The sequence below is a fragment of the Drosophila miranda genome, chromosome XR, assembly GCF_003369915.1.
Source record: "Drosophila miranda strain MSH22 chromosome XR, D.miranda_PacBio2.1, whole genome shotgun sequence".
In the NCBI taxonomy this organism is placed as follows: Eukaryota; Metazoa; Arthropoda; class Insecta; order Diptera; family Drosophilidae; genus Drosophila; species Drosophila miranda.
This window is the reverse complement of record NC_046674.1, coordinates 13,036,729-13,053,061: the sequence shown is the minus strand read 5'-3', so window position 1 is coordinate 13,053,061 and position 16,333 is coordinate 13,036,729. Positions and strand designations below refer to the sequence as shown.

The 16,333-nt window shown below is 50.0% G+C and overlaps 2 protein-coding genes across 3 annotated transcripts in view; one reads left to right on the top strand and one right to left on the bottom strand.

The window, feature by feature from the left end:
- Positions 1–8,235: 8,235 nt before the first annotated feature.
- Positions 8,236–16,333, top strand: part of LOC108152444 (intraflagellar transport protein 172 homolog) — a 33,207-nt gene continuing 25,109 nt past the window's right edge. For both annotated transcript variants that reach the window (XM_017281791.2, XM_017281790.2), the window contains exon 1: positions 8,236–8,277. The gene's annotated coding sequence lies outside the window, so the exon portion shown is untranslated. The remainder of the gene's footprint in view (positions 8,278–16,333) is intronic.
- Positions 13,999–16,132, bottom strand: LOC108152447. Its single transcript, XM_017281801.2, has one exon. The coding sequence runs from the start codon at positions 16,000–16,002 to the stop codon at positions 14,299–14,301; it is 1,704 nt and encodes a 567-aa protein (XP_017137290.1). The 5' UTR covers positions 16,003–16,132; the 3' UTR covers positions 13,999–14,298.

Below are 16,333 nucleotides of genomic sequence, written 5' to 3'. Positions count from 1 at the left end.
CTGCCATCCCTAACGAGTTCGTTGTCATTATAATCGTGATTGTTATGGCTGTAATTCTAATTCCATATCTCTATAAACTCGTATGACGGCCGCAGGGGGTCTGGGCATGTGTGGTACGTGCTCCCCATCCTCCTGCACTCGTTGGTGGTGCTGCTGCCTCGGCAGCTGTTGATGTGTAAAAATGAAATGTCAGTCGGATAAGCGCCCAAAGGCAACATCCTGGCATCCTCCGCCTCGACACATGGCATCCTGGCCATAATGAGGTACAGAGCGTGGCGATGGCCATGGCTTCTCGTGTCTATGGGGGATATACGTACATACATATACTCGGGGATAGCCGGACGCCCCCCCTCCCCCTCGTCTTATGACCATTTCTGAACTAGTTTTGCCCGCATAAAACGTTAAGCTCTCATGTAAATCATGTCGCTATTGTTAGTAGAGCTCTCCCTCTCTCTCGCTCTCGCTGGACTCATTATAATTAACAATTTATAAAGCGTTAATCCACACACAGACACACACAGAAACTTGGCTCCCCCACTCGGCACTCCCCGATCCTCCATCCCTCCACCGATTGGAGGTAATTTGCCAAGGCAGCCAAAAGAGCATGTTCAGCAACAGCTATAGGGAAAATCCAAGCCAAACAAACAAGTCAACAGAGTGGCAACAGAGGGGCACCGGGGGGGCAACGGAGGGGAGGGACCATAGAGCAGGCAGCAAGGCCTCGGCGGGTAGGAACCGGGGGGACTGGGGGGTTGAGTGTGAGTAAGCAGCATCCATTCGGTTGTAAGCTGCTTTCATTGCTCCTCCCCCCCCCCCCCCCCCCCCCCCCCACTAACTGCCATGTGCCCTGCCCCCGCTGCCCCTCCTGCTGTGGCACGTCGCGCGCATTAAGAAGATGAGCTGCATTTTTCATGCATGTGAAGTTGAGATTGCAGCTGCTCCCTTGCAGCTCCCTTCGTTTCTCCCCTCCCCCGGTTTTCAGTTGCAGTTGCAGTTGCCTTTCGCCGGCTCTTTCTTCTGCTGCCACTTCCCGTTGCGGCGGCATCCCGTGGCAGCTTCTTTTGCTGCAGCATCATCCCCATCGCTGTCATCGTCCTCCCGCTGCTCATCAACGTCATTTGTATTAATTGCCCAAGCAGTTTGCTCTGCGCAATGATACCGAAAATAAGAGGCGACTCCATTGTGGTGGCTGCAATGTGGCAATGATGCCGCCGCACAAGTGTGTTTTGTGTGCTGTGCATCCTCCCAGAAACAGTCGACAAATGCTTGAAGGAAAGCCGAATTATCGTGGTTTTCTTGATCCCAAATTGGTGGAAGGAAAGATCATATTTGGAGATTCGGAAGAATGTCGACGGAATCGTTACAGCCTCAGATTCCGCAACAAATCAATTCTTTTCGGAAGTCCTTGGCCTGGACTCCGCTTCTCTTGGAATTGCTTTCATTCTGTTCCCCTCCCTACCCCCCTCTTGGCGGCAATCGATGATGGAATTCTCCTCATATTACGAGTACAATGGACATGTCCTTTTCACAAGATTTCCTCTCTGCAATTTCCAACTCAAATACTCTTTTAATTGTCATCCTCATCCCCCGACATCAGTTTATATGGCATATTCTTGTTCAATTTCCCATTTTCCACATTCCCAATGCCATCAGCGTTTTTTTTTGTATTTTTTTTTGCATCCTCCAATCTGCGAATGCATCCGCAAACAAATTGACAATTTTGCAGTTTGCCAAACAGTTTGACAGTCACTGGCTCAATGCTAGTTAAACCGCATCGAAACGACTTTTATGGACGTTCAATTAGTGGCTCAATCGGATGGAGAGAGGGGGAGAGCGACAGTGCAGAGCAGAGCAGAGCATTCAATTGAATTTTATTGAGTCTTTAATTGATGCCTGCCATGATGGCATCGCAGCTGGGGGATTGCAGGAAACAATAGCAACAATTGCTGTGTCACTTCCACCGAATTCCATTGCACACCCACGCGGATTCGTAGTCGCACAGCAGCGATGATAATTAGCAAACGAAAGCATCCCTGTTTTGGTAGGGAAAAATGGCATGTAAATGATTTACAAAATGACAGCAAATTGCCATCCCTTCTTCCTTGATTCCTTCCTAAATGCCTGCCTGGTTGCCTTCTTGCCGCCTGCCTGCCTGCCTGCCTGCTTGCCTGTATGCTGTTTTCCCTCTCATTTTCCTCCCATATCATCATTTGTGCTCGACAATTGCTTGAGGCGGCTGTAGCCCAAAAAACAAAGGAAACCATTTGAAAACCGTTCAGCACTGAATGCGAGGCAATTAAGCAGCGCTAATGAAGCGACTGACTGCCACCAAAACGAATTTCCCAAGCCTCCACCAGCCTCCACCACCCCCCACCAGCCCCCACCACCCCCCACCAGCCGACAATGGCATCGGCATTCCACAGTTTGATGCATTTAAACTGCATTTAAAATGCACAAAAACACACAGAAAAACCCCAACAAAACAGAAACAAAAAAAGAATCCAGAGGCAAAATACAGAATAAATTTTAATCAAATTGCCAAACGAGGCGGAGAGCGGAGCGGAGCAGATCTCGCATAATAAATAATAATAAATAAATATTCGAGTTTAAATCAACCGAAAATGAAGCAAAATAAAATCGTAACGAACAAGAAAACGAAAAAGAATGCGAATGTGAATGCGAATGTGAATACGAATATGAATACGAAAATGAAATTATCAATTCCAGTAAATACAATAAAAATATCAATATAATATATAAATGTATTCCCATTGTGCGATACACAAAACTGTATCCACAAATATGTATATTCCATTCATACGAGTGTATATTGAAACATATATTTTTAAGCGGATTTCCAAGTCGACAAATGTGTGGCCACAAAAAAGATACTCTAGCCAGATATCTGGCTCCAATTTGGGCTTTTGGGCTATAAACGAATACGAATTCGATTAAATAAAAACAGGCCGCAAAGTCCATCAATGAAAAACCATTAGAAATACATATAAACATACACATATATATACATAGCATTTCAGACCAATTAAAAATTAAAATCAATTAAGTTGAGCAAATTTTCTTTTTCGAAATTCGTGCAGGATTTTCGGATGTTTGGACTTGTTTGGGCCTTGGCCGCAGCTCGCAGCTCGCAGCTTGGGTCCATTCCGGACTGGACGGGACAGCCAGGCGCCACATGCCTCACATTCCACACTGCCTCTAGATAATGCGCATACGCCGTGTAGTCCGTCTGTCTGCTGGAGTCTGTTCCAGAGGCCAAACCAGCAAATGTTTATTACAAGCCACTCAATAAACTATCGAAGGCCTATAAATTCGAAGGGAGGGCATTGGTTGCCCAAACAATATAATCACATGTGGGGACACACTGGCTGTCGGCAGTATGCAAACGGTATCTGCCTTCCATTCAGACATTCAGCCTAGGATCAAAACTACTGCGGGATACTGTGCGTGTGTGTGTGTGCAACTTTCAATTCGTTTTGCGACTCGTTTCGGTCCATGCAAATGGATGATGTCGAGTCGAATGGAAGTCAAATGCCGTGTGGATTCGCGCTGGGACTCGACTCGACTGCTGCTTGGCCCCTGCCAAATGGGTCAAAGTGGCAGTCAGCCAGGCGGGGCGAACCGTTTGCCAGCAGAAAACACTCACACACACACACTCTCAAGTGAATGCCTTAAAGTATGCAACGCACAAGAAAAAAGCCAAATTGTGCGCGCTAAATTCGAAATCAAACACACAAAAAATGCAAGTAAATAAAGCGAAATGTAAGCGAAATGTATGCGACTGCGTGGAGCCAAAGGCAAACAGAAGGATGCCTGGATGCCTGAATGCCTGGCCGGGATCCCAAAATGTTGGCTCAAAGAACCACAAACGCACACACACACACACACACACACACACACAGAGCACACATTGGTGGATGGTGGATGGTGGATGGTGAAGGGGGAGGGAGAGCTAGAGGGATGTTTGGATGGATGGATGGAAAACCGCTTGGCTAAACATTTGTCCAATGCCACGATTCCCGGTTACCCCGTTTTCTGGAGGCACGTACAAATCCGATTTGCACAATTCAAATAGCCCAAATTTCGGTGGGGGGAAATGCATAACATATTTGCCCCACACATGCCTCCATATAAATGCCCCACAGTCATCAGCATCATCCGAAGAGTTGGCCATGCTTCGTCCTGATCCATTTCCTGCCGCTCTCTCTGGGGGGAATTTTAAAATAATTTTAATTAATTTTCTGCGGTCAGCGGCTTAAATCTTTAGTCCGTCTCGCGTCTCGCGTCTCGGGTAACCGTGAAGGAAAACCAAGAACCGCAGACAGCAGACAGCAGATATGGCAGCTCTCCCTCTCCCTCACCCTCTCCCCCTCTCCCCCCCTCTCGCATTTCCCTAAAGCCCTCAGCATTGCTTTCATTTTAATTAAAAATGCGCTTTTAATGCGCTTTTCCTTGACCTCCGCTTACGGCTCCGTCGCCGCCCCTCGCTGTTCCCCTTCAACGGACAAGTTCAAGGCAGAGCGCACTCAAATTACAGCAAGCCACAACTGTTGCATGCATCTCTGGGGGCGAAGCATTGAGCGTCAGCAGTCGCGCCTCCAAAAGGGGCAGCTGGACGCCGAAGGCTGGAGTATGCAATAAATTGCATGAGCAACAGCCACAGCAGAGCTTGAAATATGCCACAAATGCCATTAAATGTCAAATAAAAATTCAAAACAAAGGCCAACACACACACACACACACATGGGAACAGGACGCCACACAATGCACAGGGCACAAGGCACAAGGCACAATGCACAATGCACAATGCACTATGAAAATGAAAGACAAATGCTGGGCACACATTGCACAGATTTTCCGGACAGACAAGTGGGGAGGGAACAGTCAGTCGTCTGTGGGATATTTCAATATCAAATACCAGGATGAAGAACCACAATGCCAGACTAAGATTGAGTGCACTTATGGGAATGGGAATGCGAATGCAAAGCCCAATGAAAGTGCCTAAGCAGGGGCCGTATTCCCCTGGGAGTAGGTCTGAAAGACAGAAGGATTGCTAAAATGTCACAGCAGACCCTTGAACATAGTTAATATACCCACTCCGTCCCACTCCCCCCCTTACACTCCGCCCCACACCCACACACAATGTTGACAAGTCGGCTCCGAAGGTCATGTGGCCGCCTGGCTGCCCCCCGAGTGGAGAATTTAAGGACTCGGCCATACACACACTTGAGTGCTTTATGCAGTGAGCATTTTTCAGCTACTGCACTGCAGGCTGCCAGCTGTAGGAGTAATTCCTGCCAGAAATTAAGTTGCATGTGGAAATCTCATACTCATGGCTGCTGCTGGGCTGCAGCATGCCTGCCACACAGCTTATGCAGCAGGTCCGGTTTATGGGGCAAGCATAAGGCTGTAAAACTGTTGGGGGAAAGTGTTTTGAGTGCGGCATTAGCTCTCTCGTTATTATCACACAACTTTTATGCTGCCCCCCCCCCTCGCCGTCCACAAAAACCCTTTGGACGGACGTGGCACCAATAAACACATAGTTCTGTGCTGTGCTCCGTCCGGGCGCTTCTCGTAAATTGCGCATACGCCATGTGGCATGCTTGAGCAGACAACGCAGATAACTTAACCCTGAAGCATTTTTTATGCTCATATTTTCCGTTGTTCTTGCTGCTGCTGCTTGCAAAAAATAACACTAAAGAATGCAGCTAAAAGAGAGCAAAAAGATAGATAAAAAAGAAGAGAAGAGAAGAGCTTAAGAGCAATATAATGGTAAGAGCGTCACTCGCGGCGTATACGTAATAAGCTTGCCTTGGGTCTGGGTCTGGGTTGGGGTTTGGGTCTCTGTCTGGCGTAAGCAGCCATTGATTTATGTTCATTTTGTCACACAGTTGATACGCTTATCAGGATAGAAAGGATTCCCCTAAGTGGCCCGCTCTTCGGGGCAGAATGTCAAAATTTGAAAGGGAATTCCTCCCAAAGATGGAACTACAGATATTTCTGAGAGCAGAGTGTGAACGATGTAGCCACGAATGGCCAGCTAATCGTATGGCCTCCCATCATTCATTTTAGTCGCTCTAATTCCCCTAGTCTGTGACTAATTTCTGTGCGGAATTCATTTGGAAACGTGCCTCAAGGGCCTCCCCGCACATCAATCTCTTGCCTTACCACAAGATGTTGTCGCTTGGGAAACTTATTTTAAGAATATTTCTGCCAATATTTCTGTCTTGTTTTATTTTGTTTCCGCAGAAATATATTTTGCAGCATCCGAAAGGATCTAAGGTTAAGCGAGTGTCCAAATGATGAAACAATAAAGTGGGCCCGTTTCCCGTTTGTCGATAAAGATATACTTGTACGGGGAGAGATACAAAATCCCGACTCTAGACACGGGATTCAGCAAAGTTTCGAGGGAAAGAAAGCCCAAGTTTCGAATGCAACTAAAACCAGCTCGAATTGGACGACACCCCGCCCTGGCCCACCTTTCGGATAATTCCTTGGGCATGTCCCGGAACTTGGAAGCCGCAACAGAGCTCCAGCACAAGCCCGGGCTCAAGGCAAGGCTTTCCCCCACCTCGAGTCGATAAATATTGAACCCCAAGCGGAAACAAGTTTCTCTGCGAAAGTGAGTTTTATTTGGCGTATAATTAGAGTAGGTTCGGCCCCAGAGATTAGCAGTCCAAATGCCAATGAGCATGGGGCGTGTGGCGTGTGGCAGGGATCCATTCAAGTTAATTTGCCCTCCCCAATGTGGCCTGGTGTTTATGGGTGTATTTGGGCATGGCTGCCGCAGAAGGTCGAAGTAATTGAGATTGTAATCGTTACTTATGGTGGGAAGGGGGCAAGGGATATCCACCGCCCCCTACAGCTATCTCTTGTACATTCTCGCCCCTCTCTGCGGGTGTGAAAGTTTTCCGGGCATTAAGTTATTAAGCTGTTTGGCTGCCCTGCCCTGATGGTCAAGCTGTGTGCCCCCCAGAGGGGCCCGGTGGGGTGGGGTGGGTGCTTATGGAATCACATATTGAAATATGCTGTTAGCAATTAATAGCACACGAGAATGCCAGATCGGCATCCACACACATTCTGTGGCATCAATGGGGGGTGGTGTGGGGGGGCAGGCATCATCGATGGCGAATCAATGTGTGGAAGCAAGCATTTTCAATGGCATGGCACGTAATAATCACAATGAATTGCACTTGAACAGTCAGACCCTGCTCGGATCCGACCCTGACTTGGCTTCGGTTTCATTCCTGAGAGTATGCAGCATTCCGTGGCATGGCATCCAAAGTGCTGACGGATGGCGGTGGTAGGGGGTACAGGGTAGGGGGTTAGGGCGTGGTTTAACCCACCCCCCCACTCCGTGCACCGTACACCGTACACCGTAATCATCCTGTGTCTGCTCCAACGGGGGAACGTTTTTCAATATCAGACAAATAGACAACGAATTACATTGTAAGTAGCTCACGTGCTTTGGATTATGCGTGATATGCCTGGAAATTACTTCATTAGCAGCCGCAAATGGCGCTCTGCATTCTAAACAACTGCAGAAAGGGACGCACAGAGAGAGACAGAGGGAGACAGAGGGAGTGAGGGAGACAGACAGCCATGGATTGTCACTTTTTTATGCAAAGCAGCAGACCAACAAAAATTTGCTAAACACGAATGAACGTCAAGGAAGAGGGATCCAGAACGGGATCCGCCACTCAATACGAAAACTACAACGTGGCAGCTCTCTCTGTCTCTGCAGATGTGCCCCAGAAGTGAGGCTGGGGCTGTGGCTGGAGCGTCGCTTAAATGGCATTTGAAATGCGCTTAATAATCAATATTTTGAGGTGATAATTGTGTGCGTGTTCGGGTTTTATTTTCTATTCGAACAATCACAGACCGATCCCCCAGTCATGGGAGGCTGAAGGTTAAGGTCGGGCGGCAGGGGGATGGCCATCGGATGCCATTTCACTTATCAACGCGCCACCGTCCAAATGTAACATTATGCTCTTACCCCAAACCATTTGGTGTCCCCAACAACGACCGCTACAAGTGCAATCATTAATTTCAAATTAAATGAAGTCGCCTTTTTTTCGAGGGTAGTGCGACATTCATGAGAGCCACGGCACTCGAGGCACTCCTCTGTGGGCAGCTATGGAAGGCTTCGGCGAAGCCCTGGGGTGCCCCCTTTTGCCCTTGGATTATCCAGTTGCACCTTTTAATATGTGTATCTTCTCGTTTCAGATCCAAAAAGGAATGAGCCTCAATCAGAAAAGGGTATGTACACCTGTCGGATACCGCCTATGGCTTTTCCTCCGTTGTTTTTTGTTGTTTTTTTATGGTTTTCTCTGGTCCGACTGCATTCCGGTTTCCATATCGTTTGTCATGGTCGCCGTAGCATTAAATCAAAAGCCAACCAGATTTTTCCTGTTTTTTGCCGACATTTTCCACCGACTCAATTTCGCGAGCAAGCAAAAGCGGCTGGCAAAAAAAGAATGTTGCACAGGGAAAAATATTGAAGATAATTTGCGGCTTTGATGCCGCATTGGATTTGTATGGAAATTAACTCAATTTACGGTTGCACACGGCCGGCCGGCAATTTAATTAACAGCCAAAAAGGAGTGCAGACCATGGCTGAAGGGCTTTAACAGAATCCGAAACCAAATCAGGCTTTAATTAATCTAGATTTGAGGCAAGTTCGGGACAAACTTTGGATGCCGCCAAAGAACTTTAGCAATAAGCCAGAACGAGAGTCGAAAGGGGGGAATAGAAAGGGGAGAACGAGGGCAGCAGAGTAGAGCGGGGCGAGTCACGTGGTGGAATTAATAAGCTTGCCACAATTTTGTATGCCACGAACATTGCAAATCTATGTAAATGTGTCGCATGTGGCGTATACTTAATGTGGCTGACATGCAATGCTTGCCACCGAAATGGGGAACGACTCGCAGACAAAAGGGTGAGCAGCCCGGACGTGGCGTGGCGTGGCGTGGCGTGTGTACATCGCAGGGGTGTGGCAGTGTGGCAGACACAAGGAACCAGCTGCAGGAACATTTATAACATTGTGTTAATGCGACTTATGTGACAGATCAGTTAATTACCGAGCATTTGGCACACAGAGAGGGCGTCCCATGAAGCAGTCCCAGTCCTTCCCGAGAAGCCCCAACAAACCCCACACACAAGCAGTCGAGCTGCCAAGCATCCAAGCATCCCCCTGCTGTGTGCCTGACTTGGAAATGCTTTTTAATGATTTTCCTTTTGATGTTTACTTTGCCAAATGTGCCACTATGATGTGTTTGCCTAGAAGAAGCTTCCACCAGCCTACGCTCTCTACTCTCTCTACTTCCCTCTACTTCCCTCTACTTTCTCTGAGCACGTCCCTCTCCGTGGCCGCCCCTATCCTAGTAAAAGTCGTAATTAAATCCCGCACTTGAAGTGTTTTTGACAGTGCTAAAAATATTTATGAAAGTTCTTGAGAACCAATGAACTTTGCCTGCTCGGAGTTTACATAACTGTAAGCTGGAAACGCATCAGGACGAGGCAAGCCCTTCCTCCCAGACCTAATGAGTGGCTGGCCCAGTACCCCCCCCCCCTGCCCCCCCGCCCCTGCCCCCTGCCCAGGGGCATGAGATGAGAGTGTTCTCGGAAAGTCCATCCAATTATAGTACCAGGGACCTCGAACCTCGGAGCCTCGAACCTGATATGCTGCCTCAATGAACTTTAGCATTGGGATTAACAAGACAGCAGGCGGCTTAAGCTGTTCGCTCGCCCACTTATAAATCATCCTCGCTGCAGTGGAGAACGGCTTTAAAAAAGATGACAGGATACTGGATTCAGGGACTGGGCACCGGGTAGCGGGGACAGCAAAACACTTGTAACAATGTAATTTGAAACGACAACATCCCCTTGGCCCACGCACTGTTTCCTCCCAGTCAGCGACAGACATCCAGATGGGGATCCCCCCCCCCATAAGGGATGACGAAGCTTTAAAGAACGGGAAAAAACAACAAACAAACAAATTCAGGCAAAAGGCCAAAATCCAGTATGCCCTGCCGCCGCCGCCGGTCAACAGTCACGATTGGAGGAGCATTCGGAGCGGGAAATGGATGTGGAAATGGCAGGAATTTCTGTTATAGAACCAGAGTCGGAGTCGGAGTCAGAGCCAGAGCCAGAGTCGGGCGCTAGGGGCGCTAAACTCGAGCATAATCACATAATAAACATTTTCCATTCCGAAAAGGCCAAAAAAAAAAGAAGAAAGGGACACTCGGAGGAGAGGATTTCATTAGAGCAGGAAAGCGACAGCGGAAGCGGAAACGGAAACGAGAACCAAAACCGACATGATAATAAATATGGAGGGGGTGGGGGAGGGTGGAAAAAAGTGTAAAAAATAAAATGGCGACAGACAAATTCCAGATAAACAAAAGAGGGAATCACACAAATAGAGAGAGGGAGAGAGGGGGAGAGGGGAAAGGGAATGGAAGGACACACACACACACACACACATAGACACGAATTATGCATATATAACACACACACACGCGGGGGATAGGCAACGGAGATACCCTTAATGGCCGAATTAAAACCCCCGCCGCCTGGCCTCAGAATGGAAATGGCAATGGAAAATCCTCTCTGTCCAGGATGCGGGTGGGCGGAGCAGAATCCGGTCTGCACAGCCAAGGCCAGACAGCGCCTGCCAGCCAGTAGCCAGTCCTTCAGTCCTTCAGTCGTCAGTCGTTGAGGATATGTTTCGCTCTATTTTCCAGGCATTTTCACTGATTTTTTTCACGCTTAATTTCCCACTACCGCCCGCCGTCGCCCGCCGCCGCCGCACCACTAGGCCGCCCCACCCACCGCCCTTGTGCCTTGTGCGCTGCTTGCGGTTTTATGTGCCATATTATTTTTAATTTCTTTCATATTTTTCCACTGGATTTATAGACGCGCCCTGCGGCTTAAGGACATTTCGAGCATTTTTATGGCCAAAGTTTTTTCCACTGCTGCCATGTCACACAGATTGGCAAAAGGCACTAGCAAAGGCAAAGCCGCATGGCCGCATGCCCACACGGCCACATGGCAAAGGGAAATTGTTTTGGGAAATAAACTTGGGAGCATTTAATTTGATTTAAAGAGCTCTTTCGGCGCACTAGGCGTATGATGAATGTGGGCCGCATGAACGCGGCAAAGCAGAGGCCCACGCGATTTCTCTGGGCCAGTCGATATATATTTTTTGGCAAAGTTTTTGCTGCCTGCTGCTGGTGGCGCCTTGGGGGTCCTACATCTCTCGGTACGTGGGTTATACGTACTCCTATATTTGTACATGCCAGAAGATGTCTTATCCCCCTGTGAAATATGAGGTTCATCCACTGCTCATTTGACTAATTGCAGCTCCACTCCTGGCAGATCTTATCCAACAGTACCCCAGTTTTCTCACGAGAGAGAGAGTTCCCTGCAATTCTCAACTCGTTTCGGTTGGATTCGGGTGCTGCCTGCTGCTCCATCGGAGGAGGCTTTTGAAATGTTCCCAAACGCTGTCGAGGGGGGGCAATGCAATCTAAACTCGTGTCAGAAGCACTCCCCTCCACCCTCCGCTGCCCTGTCTTGGCTACAATTCCGCTTTAGGCCATGCGATGCCATGCCATGCCACGCCACGCCACGCCACGCCACGCCATGCCACGCCACGCCAGACCCGGATCTGGGGCCGGGACAGCCTCTCTGCTGTTTGCCTGCAAATCTGGAGAATGTAGCCATGTTATCCTTGACTTGCCTTCTTGCTGCCAACAAAAAATCCATTCCACTAAGCTCCTGCACTGCTGCTGCACTTTTCCGGGGGGGGGCAGGGCAGAAACAAAAGTCTGGAAATTCGTTTATCGCGCCGCAAAATTGTTTTCGTTTTTGTCTACATTGCACATAATATATATTTTAGTTGCTAGTTGCTCTTGTTTGCTCACTCTTTTCTCACATCTCTCCCTCACTCCCTCTCTCTCTCTCTCTCTTTATCTGTTTGAAAACATTGCAAACAAACAGGCTGGAGCGGATGGTCGAAGTTTTCAATGCCCTCACGTCAAACTTCATTAGAAAGTATTTTCGATTAACATTTTGTAGGTTTTTAAGCCGTGGAGCTTCTTTGTGAAGGGCTCATTGAATCGATTATGATCCGATGATGTGCCTACCCGTACAGGGAAGGACTGTGGAGAGCTCCTATAATTAGTGGCTCTGAAATTTGCCTCTGGGCTGGGTTTCCCCCACATAGAAGGCTGGAAACTTTCTCTACACTTCTTTCGAGCAGCCTCTAAAGAACAGGTGTAAAGGGTGTCGATTCCACAATTTTCTTCGCTCTTTTTCTAAGGGTATTTGAGCAAATTGAGTTTGGCTCAAATTATCCTTGCTCTTTGGCGCCCCAGACCAAAGGCTTTGAGGCTGTGGCCACGCCCAAGCGCCCCCAAAGCGACTGCAGCAAACAGTTTCACTTTTGATGGAGGAAGCCGCAACAGAGTGGCAGTGGAAGCACCAGAAGTACGACTACATGCGAGTACACCAGCAGCCAAAAGTCATTTTAGACACTTTTTAGACTCTTTTTTTGGGTGGTGAGGTGCGGAGGGGGGGGGGGGGAGGGAGGGGGGTCACTGTCGTGTAATTTATGAGTTTGCGCCTCAAGTTGTGGGGCCACCACACGGTAACCGAAACAACATTCTTGTACTACGAGTCCAGGGCCGCCGCATTCGTGTCCACACCAGAGAAAGTGGAGAGTGGCGGGGAGCGGTGGGGAGTGGCGGGGAGCGGTGGGGAGTGGGGAGTGCCGAAGGGAGGGAAGCTGCACTGCAGCAGCGGCTTATCGTCATTGTCTCGCCTGTCTCTGGCTGGCCTTGCCCGCCGTTGTCTGGCAGTTTATGAAAACTGCAGCGGAAAATGTTTTTGGGTTTTTGCCTCTCGTTTTTAGGGGCATCAGCCATAGTGGCATAGTGGCATAGAGGACCGAGGACCGAGGACCTGCAGGCAGTGGCAGTGGCAGTGGCAGTGGCACCCAGGAGTGCAATGTCCTTGTTTATGCGCTGACACTATCCCGTCTCCGGGTGCGGCGCTTGATTGAATTGTGTCCTTGTCAGTGCATGTCCGCCCCAAAAACATCAGAAGCAGCCTCCGAGGCAAAGGCAAAGGCAAAGCCTGAACCCTGAGGCCCGAGGACAGGTCACAAAGTTTAATTAACTTTTTCCAGCTCAATTTCTAAACATGTTTTTCGGTCTAACCTCTCGTTGTGCTCTGTTCTCTTTTTGCAGTAATTTAATTTAATTGTTGAGGCCCAAGAGCAGGGCAGCAGAGATTTCTGGCACCCTTTTTTGGTAACCCTTGAGCCCTCTGCGAAACTAAGCCTCTGCTTTTCTCTTCCTTGGTTTTTGTGGTTTTTTCGTGTTTTTTTCGTGTTTTTCTTTTCGAATGACTTTAAATGGCAGCCACGTCTTTTGACAGCTGGAGGCTCCAACGGTATTACAGCTGACAGCTGGCGTCTGATGCGGTTTATGTTAAAAGCCAAACCCCCACACCCACACACCCACCCAAAGACATTCCCCATTTACAGGATGGATGCCACACACAAGCACACACATGAGGTGGAGGAGGGAGTGCAAGTACTCGTACGAGTATTCCGCGGCTGAGCACACACACAAATTTATGTTTATGTTAACAAAGTCGGAGCCATTCAAGTGGCAAGCCAAAACAAGACAACCTGTCCCCATACAGACTCCCATCCCCAGCCCCATCCGCAACCACAGAATGGGATGCAGTCATGTGCACAGAGCCGAAAACATTGTAACCGAGCACGCGAGTCCCAGAGATAACAGCCCACAACGATGACGATGTCGATGCTGATGGCTGCTACACTGGGCGAAAAATCCGAGTAACAGATCAGGCAATGGCCACCCTTCACTCAGATCCTCCTCTGAGTCCTGGAAGCATTCGCCGGGGATGATTATCTGCAGATCTTTCCTCGAAGCGAAATGGTAGTGCGATATCTTATGCGATGCGAGTGAGCCGGGGGTAGGAATTTACTGAATTTAATTGTTGTTTGTTGGCTTACAATAATTTTTGCTTGGAATAGACTGTCATTCGCCGGATAAATACTACAACAGAAGAGCATGGAAAATGCCCAATTTCCTAATTTTACAAATCGTTTAAAGATAGACAGAGAGAGAGAGAGAGAGAGAGAGAGAGATAGAGATAGAGATGTGGAAACACTTGGAACACACAACAACAACAGCAACAAAAAGAAAAGAAAACTGTTAGTGAGAAAGAGAGAGAGAGAGAGCCCATTCATTCGGCTGGAGGACCGGCCTCCCTGTCCCCATCTGGTGGTCGCTGCTGCGTTTCGGGTATCTGCTCGGGGTCGTCGAACTCTAGATGGGACTCCCTGTGATGATCATCATCCGTCTTCATCTTGGCCGCCACGTAGTCGGCGAACGTCAGGTTGATGTCGAACGGAGTGCGCCGGAAGATGTTGGGCGGCGTGTAGTTGTTCTGGATGGGCCAGAAGAGGCCGTCCTCGTCGGGGGCCTGCGGCGCAGTGCCGTAGAGGTCGAGGAACTCGGCCAGGGTGAAGTAGAAGCGAGTGGAGGCCAGCACCAGTTCGATGCGCTGGATCTCCGGCAGAAACTTGCGGTAGACGTCCACCGACAGGAACTCGACCTGCTCCAAGGACTTGGCCTTCAAGGAACCCGCCACGCTGGCGGCCGTGCTGGCAGCGATGCTGGGGGCCATGCTAGGGGCCCTACTGGGGACCATAATGGGGACCATACTGGGGACCGCACTGGGGGCCGTGCTGGGGGCCACACTAGGGGCCTTGCTCCCGGTTCGACTGGCGGCAGTGCTGATGACCCTCTCCGGCTCTCGCTCCTCCTCAAGCTCCTGAAAGCGTTGGCGGGAGGGGACTCTACTGACGGACTGGTGGTGCTCCTGGTCCTTGTCGGGGTCCGGACTGGGCTCGGAGGGGGCCAGACTCTCCGCTATGAGGCGGCAGATGATGAGGAGCTTCTCCTTGATGATCATGTGCTGCTTCCCCATCAGGTACTCGTCCGTGGGCGTCGAGGTGGGGAACTTCTCGTTGAGAAAGACCCCGGGAATGCGGCGGAAGGTCAGCTCCTTGGTGTACAGGTGCGTGATGTGATCCTCGGTCTGGAAGACGCGGTTGCTCAGCCAGAACTCGTCGCTGCAGGCCACCAGCTGGCGGCAGAAGCAGCCCATCATGTCCTCGCTGCCCTCCAGCATCAGCAGCGAGTAGTCGCCCATGTAGATGAACAGCCCGCACACGGGATCCGGGGTGAAGGCCTCCGCCTGGCAGTTGTGGTGCAGCTCCTGCAACTTCTCGCAGAACGTCTCGAAGTAGTCCCTGGCCTTGGGGGGCTCCGGCTCCGACTCCGCCTCGGGCTCTGGCTCCTCCTCCTCCTCCTCCTCGTCTTCAAACGCCGCGTCCGAGGGCGGGCCGTTCTCCTCGCTGAAGCGAAAGGTCCGGGTCACTACCTCCGCCTGAGCGTCGGCCTCCGCGTTCATTCGCTGTGTAGGATCTTGTGTGGACAGCCGTGTGGCAGGCCCCTCGCCTGGAGCATCTGCGGTCGCTTCCTCGGTGCCCTCCGTCTTGGCCAGCGACATCTCCGTGGTGGAGCCCTGCGTGGTCTCGTCCAGGGGCACTGGCGCCTCCTCCTCGGCTGCCATCAGCTCGGGCTCCTTCTTTTCCGCCTCCGGGGCACTGGTGGGCGGCTCCTCCACGTCGGTCAACGCCTCCACCTCGGGCTCCAGGCACCCGTTCTTGGCCAGGATAAAGATGCGCTGGTAGAACACCGACGTCTCCATGTCGGCCAGCTCCACGTCCACGTACTCCACCAGCGACTTGCGCACCTGGAAGACGGCGTTCCGCTTCATGGTGAAGCATGTGTGGCGCGTCAAGCGGTGGCTGCGGCTCTGGCGCTGTCGGGCGGCCACCGAGGCCTGCCTGATGGTGGCGCGATTCGGTATCGAGGACATTGCGGACTCTCAAAGGACTGAAGCGACAGAGACAATCGATCCTGGACTGGTTGTTGTTTGTTTCTCGAAATAATGATGTTGTTATGAGCAACAAAACGGTTGTTATGAAAGGGAAATCAATGGAAAACTCAATGCCCTCTGGGGGACTACGAAATCGTATCCGAAACGTCAGATACGATTGAAGTTTTCTTCCAGATAGCTGGGATAATCCTGAGGATTTCATCTTTTATCCTCAAGGACATCTTGGAGAAGTCGGAATAACACATTTGATGGCTCTCGGCGAGATCCAGGCCCAAGGCAGATGGACAGATATGGTTTACGAGCAGTAGAT

Coding starts and splice junctions, on each gene's coding strand:
- LOC108152447 (XM_017281801.2), bottom strand. CDS start 16,002: ATGTCCTCGATACCGAATCGCGCCACCATCAGGCAGGCCTCGGTGGCC.